General features: G+C 38.7%; 1 protein-coding gene across 1 annotated transcript; it reads left to right on the top strand.

Moving 5' to 3' along the window:
* Positions 1 to 4351: 4351 nt before the first annotated feature.
* LOC121751027 (kinesin-like protein KIN-14R) lies at positions 4352 to 6276 on the top strand. Its single transcript, XM_042145726.1, has 5 exons — positions 4352 to 4481; positions 4641 to 4685; positions 4782 to 4945; positions 5444 to 5625; positions 5715 to 6276. The coding sequence occupies exons 1-4, from the start codon at positions 4418 to 4420 to the stop codon at positions 5501 to 5503; spliced, it is 333 nt and encodes a 110-aa protein (XP_042001660.1). The 5' UTR covers positions 4352 to 4417; the 3' UTR covers positions 5504 to 5625; positions 5715 to 6276.
* Positions 6277 to 6894: the final 618 nt, after the last annotated feature.

Here is a 6894-nt window from a genome sequence, read left to right as displayed (position 1 = left end):
GAAGGAAAGATTGAAGCAGTTAAACAGTGGCCTCAACCTAAAAATGTCAAGCAAGTGAGAAGCTTCTTGGGTTTAACTGGATATTATAGAAGGTTTGTGCATAACTATGGAGTAATATCTAGACCATTGATTGAGGTGATCAAAGAAAACATATTCAGGTGGACAACAGAAGCACAGAAGCCTTTGAGAAACTCAAATTGGCCATGATTACTGCTCCTGTGCTAGCCTTGCCTGATTTTTCTAAAGAGTTTATAATAGAGACTGATGCATCGGGAAGTGGGATAGGAGTTGTGTTGATGCAGGATAAGCATCCTATAGCCTTCATTAGTAAGTCTCTATCACCTAAATATCAGAATTTATCAGTATATGAAAAAGAATTGCTAGCTATTCTGATGGCCATCAAGAAGTGGTGTCACTATTTACAGAGCAGGAAGTTCATTATCTTGACTGATCATCAGAGCCTTAAGTACTTGATAGAACAAAAATTGACTACTCCTACTCAACAAGCTTGGATGACTAAGCTCATGCAATTTGATTATGAGATCAGATAGAGGAAAGGCAGTGAAAATTCTGTAGCTGATGCCTTATCCAGAGTACCTGAAGTGATGGTTTATGCACTGACTTCTCTTGTAATTCCTCTGGAGTTAATTGCAAAAATCAAGGATTCATGGAAGAAGGATCCTCTGATAAAGAAGCTGATAACAGAGAAACAACAGAATGTGAACCTCCATCCAAAGTTCACCTGGATCAATGAAGAGTTAAGGAGGAAAGGGAAGTTAGTGGTGGGAAATGACTTGGTTTTAAAAGCTCAGATTTTGTCCATCTTTCATGGATCTGCTTTGGCTGGCCATTCTGGAGTATTGGGAACTTTTAAGAGGATAGCTGTTCTACCTGGCCAAAATTAAGGAAAGATGATAAGGAGTTTATCAGAATGTGTGTAACTTGTCAGAGATATAAGCCGAGCAACACCTCTCCAGCTGGGTTATTACAGCCTCTTCCAATACATGCTGCTATCTTCACAGATATCTCAATGGATTTTATTGAAGCCTTACCAAAATCTCAAGGTTATGATACTATATTTGTGGTAGTGGATAGGCTGAGTAAATATGCGCACTTTATGGCCTTATCTCATCCCTTCACAGCAAAAAAAAGTGGCCGAGGTATTCCTGGATTCAGTTTTTAAACTCCATGGAATGCCAATGAAGATTGTGAGTGATAGAGGAGCTATTTTTGTGGGGAATTTCTGGAAGGAGTTTATGAGTTTATTAGGTGTTGAGTTGCTTTATTCCACGGCCTACCATCCAGAAACTGATGGCCAAACAGAGATAGTAAATAGAAGTTTGCAATGTTATCTGAGGTGTGCTATGGGTGAAAAGCCACATACTTGGTTGCAATGGTTGGGATTAGCCGAATATTGCAACACCGCCTATCATTCTAGTATTCAAATGACTCCTTTCAAAGCATTGTATGGATTTGAACCTCCTCTACACACACCTTATCTGCCTGGTGACTCGAATATTGAGGCAGTGGATTTGGCTCTGAGAGATAGAGAAGATATGCTTGCTATACTCAAGAGGAATGTACAGAAAGCAGCTGACCGAATGAAGAGACAAGTTGATCAACATCGAACTGATAAAGAGTTTGAGATTGGAGATTGGGTTTGGCTGAAGTTGAGGGAGTATATAAAGAACTCTATCAGAGGTAAGCATCATAAATTCGAGCCTAAATACTTTGGACCTTATCAGATATTGGATAGAATTGGTGCAGTTGCGTATAAGCTAAATCTACCATCTTCGGCCGCAATCCACAATGTGTTCCATGTTTCTTTATTGAAGTCGGCTTCTCCACCATCTGGCCCTATCACTGAATTACCTGATGTATCCTATGTAAATGATGCCATTCCTCAAGCAATTCTGGATAGGAAAATGGTGAAAAGGCAGAATCATGCAGTGGCAAAATGGCTCATACATTGGGAAGGGAAGTCCCCGACCGATGCTTCATGGGAGTTCGCAGATGTGATTCAAGCTCGATTTCCGTGGTTCCTTGGGGACAAGGAACCTTAAGAGGGGGGTATTGTTGCATGCATTACTATAATACACATGCATGCAACGTAAGCACGAGCCATGCATGCTATATTGTGTTAGTTGGTGACGTGGCGTTAGTTAAGAAATGCATGAGCCAATGAGAAGGAGGTAGTGACGTGTTGCTAGCCAATGAGAGAGACGCTCAAGCGAAAGAGAGGCGAGCTAAGATGAGCTAAGGAAACAGAGTATAAATAGTAGTAATTGCTCTTTCTTTAAAATGTCGTTGATATTGTTAGTTGAATGTTTGTTAAGCTCCGATCGTGGATTGTGAGCTCCTCTTTGCTTATATTCTTGGTTGTAGAACATTATCATTGTTAATGCAATCCATTCCATTGATCATTCAAGTGTTGAGCTTGCGTTTTATCGCGGAGCTTCGGTGGAGTTGAGCTAAGATAGGTCGATCGTGGAGGAAGATCGTAACAGATTGCTTTAACCCTAAACCCTTATTAATCCAGTTTTTATGTAGGTATTGAATTGAACTGAATTGACTTGACTTGTAGTTTTGGATTTTGAATTAGCTGATTGATCTTCAAGTAACAGGAATGCTAGTTTGAATTAAGTCATCACTGCATTGCCAATCAGAGAGACAGTTTCACATCTTTTGGAGAAGTTAAAAGGGAAAGAAGAGTCTTGTTTCAAACTTCAACTGGAGGTGAGAAATTGACTTTTATGTGCATACACCAGCTTGTAAGCTTTGAAATTTGAAATTAATACCTGTCGATTTTCTCGTGTTTGTTGAAGGTCACGGAGTATGAGAACAAGCTGAAACAAAATGAGAGAAAAACAATGGTATGCAATATTCAAGAAGATCAAATTTGGTATAGAATGAATATTATCTCTGTGAACATTATATAGAATGGATCTCACCCTTTATGTATTCGTCTATTTCTTCATGTAGCTTGAGAAAGCACGACTTGAATGCAAAGCCAAACATAAATCTTTGAAAAGGCTTCGAAGAAAATCTACAGAACCTTGAAAACAAAGCTAGGGAAAGGATCAGTTTTACAAAGACATTTGGGAGAAATTAAAAGAGTTAGAGAACCAAGTAGAGTTGAAGTCATCACTGCCATGCCCCAATCAGAGAGAAAGGTTTCGCATCTTTTGGAGAAGTTAAAAGGGAAAGAAGAATCTTAGTTCCAAACTTCAACAGAAGGTGAGAAATCAACTTTTATGTGCATACACTAGCCTGTAAGCTTTGAAATTCGAAATTAATATCTGTCGATTTTTTCGTGTTCATTGAAGGTCAGGGAGACAGAAAAGAAGCTAAAACGAAACTAGAGAAAAAAAAGGTTGAGACAACAAGGAAAAAAAAGCTGAAAGAGCAAGAGAAAAATAGCTGAAAAAAAGAGAAAAAAAGCTGAAACAGAGAGAAAAAAAGCTGAAAAAAAAGAGAAAAAAAGAGAAAAAAGAAAGCTGAAAAAAAGAGAGAAAAAAAGCTGAAACATGAGAGGAAAATCATTCTACAACATGTCAAAATAAGGTCCGAGAAGAAGCTGAGTGAACAAATACAAAAATCTGTGAGTCCAGTTCTTAACCACTTGAACACGAGGTTCCTTGCACTTGTTATTGCATTCATTAATAAAAGAAAAGTTTGATCCATCGAAGTACATATTTTTAAAGATAAATACATGTATAACAAATGTTCAATAATTTCCTTAGGTCAAAGAGCTTGAATGGACGCTGACAAAACAGGAAGAAAATAAGGAATTTCTCTTTCATCGTCTAAAGGTACTGTTCCATTTGTAGCTTGTTTAGAGTTTAGGGTTTCTAGATTGTGATTATGAATCTGTGATAGAGTTGTGCCCGAATAACTACTTTATCCTCTCAAATAAATAGGACAAGATCGTTGTTCGCACCTCAAATTATCTGTGCAGTGACCTTTACTTTCTCGGATTCTGATATGTAGTGACTTATGATTTCATATAGATCATCAGTGACCTCAATTTGTTGGTTATAGAAACATCCACGAAGTAAGTTTGTTGTTTCTCATAAAAAAATTGAACCGTTTTGAAAATGTAGTTACAAAATTAACTTATTAGTTGTGCAATAACTCTTAGATTGAAGATAAAGCAAGCTTCTGAGGGATCTCATCATGTACATGGTATTGTTGAAGCCAAAGTGGAAAATATCCAACTAGTCTGAAATGTTCTACAAGCTGGAAGTAGTGCTCGGGCTATAAGATCAAATGATGTGAACGAGCACTCTCTTACTGGTAATGACTTTAACAGCCTTGTATATTCTATATCACCTCTATTTATTATATGTGGGGCACTCTCTCTCTCTCTCTTAGCATGCTCCGAAAAGAAAACTTTAGCTTGTTGACTTAGCAGGAAATGAGTGGCTTGCAAAAATTGATGTGCAAGGCAAGCGGCTTAAAGAAGCCCAGAACATCAATAGGTCACTCTCTACTCTTGGAGATGTAATATCTGTCTTAGCAAATAAAAGCGGCCACATATCATACATGTTGGTGATGCAACACAAAAAAGTCTTTTCATTTTTCCCTTAGTTGTTACACCTCTGAATATGAAGCCTGACATTGGTGTCTAACTGTTGCAGCTTTCAGGAACTCAAAGCTCACCCATTTACTCCAGGATCCATTAGGTAAGTTTGATTTGCTATGAGGATCGATTTCCCATTTTCATTCCAAACATATCTTTTTAGTCTTGTGCAATAAATAATGCGCTTGTTGTGTTGCAGGTGGTGATTCTAAAACATCGATGTGTGCACAAATTAGGCAATCGGATCAAGACTTAAGCGAGACTCTCAGCTCATTCAATTTTGCGAACCGAGTTAGAGGTGTTGAGTCGGGTAATGTTAGAAAACAAGTTGATGTACATGAGCTCCAGAAGATAAAAACAATGGTATGCTATATTCAATAAAATCAAATTTGGTATAGATTGAATAATATCTCAGAGAACATGATACGGATTGGAGGAGGGAAAGGCGAGACGAGAGAAAAAAGCACGAGAGATGCTCCCTGATTTGAGTCACTGGTTTGTAATTGCAATAATGTAAGAAACGATCACTTTGATTGAATAGCAAGTAAGGAAAATAGCACTCCTCCGCAGAGGCCTACGACCAAGTCGTCCAATACAAAATGATCTATCCAAGATGATCTCTCTATTAGGAGACTCTCTCTATATATAGGCAATTCTAGTGCTAAAATAAAGGCAACCGAATAACAAATATTTGAAAAGCATAAAAATAGGAATCAGCTCTCTCCCTTAATCTTCTCCACCTGCTTCCTCCTTTCTCTCTGCCGGCCAACCATCTTTCTCTCTCCCCCTCCTCCAATCGGTATCAGAACATTATATGGAATTGATTTCACGCTTTATGTATTCGTCTTTTTCTTCATGTAGCTTGAGAAAGCACGACTGGAATGCAAGGCCAAAGATGAATCAGTGAAAAGGCTTGTATAAAATTTACAGAACCTTCAAGTGGAGTTGAAATCATCACTGCATCGCCAATTAGAGAGACAGTTTCACATCTTTTGGAGAAGTTAAAAGGGAAAGAAGAATCTTGTTCAGAACTTCAACAGAAGGTGAGAAATCAACTTTTATGTGCATACACCCGCCTGTAAGCTTTGAAATTTGAAATTAATATCTGTCAATTTTTTCGTGTTCATTGAAGGTTAGGGAGTTAGAGAAGAAGATGAAACGAAACGAGAAAAAAAAGGTTGAGACAACAAGAAAAAAAAGCTGATAGAGCAAGAGGAAAAAAAGCGCTGTAACAGAGAAAAAAAAGCTGAAAAAAGAGAAAAGGAGAGAAAAAAGCTGAAACAGACACAGGGAAAAAAAGCTGATAAAGAGAGAAAAAGCTGAAACAGGACGGTGATTCTAAAAGAAGCTGAAACAGGAAAATCATTCTACAACATGCCAAAAGAAGGTCCGAGAAGAAGCTGTGTGAGCAAATACAAAATTCTGTGAGTCCAGTTCTTAAACACTTGAACACGAGGTTCCTTGCGCTTGTTATTGCATTCATTAATAAAAGAAAAGTTTGACGTCTTTGTCTATCATAGATTGTAGTTCCGAATCCATTGCTTTCACCCATTGGCAATGATCGACATCTGCCAGCACCTCTGCAAAGTTACAGGGATCTAACACATTGTTGTCCGATGAGTGATCCATGGATTCCCCCAAACCAATGTATCTGTCGGGCTCATGCGAGACCCTCCCACTGCGGCGCGGTTCTACAATGCTTGGTGTAGAAGTTGAAGTTTCGAGAATTGTTTGTACACTTGGTACTTGTTCTTGGTTAATGGTACTTGTGACAGAAGTTAGCTCTTCAAGAGTCACTTCACTGCTGGGTTTATGATTAATTACATAGTCTTCCTCTAAGAATGTGGCTTGAGTGCTCACAACAACTTCTTATCTCGGAGACTAAAGAATACATAACCTTTCGTCCCTTTGGGGTACCCTATAAACATACATACCTCCGTCCTAGATCCTAGCTTAGTTGGATCATTTTCTAATACATGAGCCGGGCAACCCCAAATCTTGAGATGTGCTATATTGGGCTTGCGCCCCGTCCACAACTCATAAGGAGTAGTAGGTACGGATTTTGACGGTAAATTATCTAATATATGGCTTGCCGATAGCAAGGCATATCCCCAAAACGAAGTAGGTAGCCGTGCATAACTCATCATCGATCGGACCATTTTTAATAAGGTCCTGTTCTTTCTTTCAGCCACGCCTTTCTGCTGGGGCGTGCTCGGCGCAATCAGTTGGGATTGAATTCCCGACTCCGATAAGTAGTCCAAAAACTCAGCACTGAGGTATTCGCCTCCACGATCAGATCGCAAGCATTTGAT

The sequence above is a fragment of the Salvia splendens genome, chromosome 10, assembly GCF_004379255.2.
Source record: "Salvia splendens isolate huo1 chromosome 10, SspV2, whole genome shotgun sequence".
NCBI lineage: Eukaryota > Viridiplantae > Streptophyta > Magnoliopsida > Lamiales > Lamiaceae > Salvia > Salvia splendens.
Note: the sequence above shows the minus strand (reverse complement) of the source record. Positions and strands in the feature narration are given on the sequence as shown.

Bases quoted from the DNA above. Each gene is read 5' to 3' on its own strand.
- LOC121751027 (XM_042145726.1), top strand. From the start codon at position 4,418: ATGAGTGGCTTGCAAAAATTGATGTGCAAGGCAAGCGGCTTAAAGAAG. The intron at 4,686-4,781 runs GTAAGTTTGATT...GTTGTGTTGCAG, and splicing joins TTTACTCCAGGATCCATTAG to GTGGTGATTCTAAAACATCG. The intron at 4,946-5,443 runs GTATGCTATATT...TTCTTCATGTAG, and splicing joins TCCAGAAGATAAAAACAATG to CTTGAGAAAGCACGACTGGA.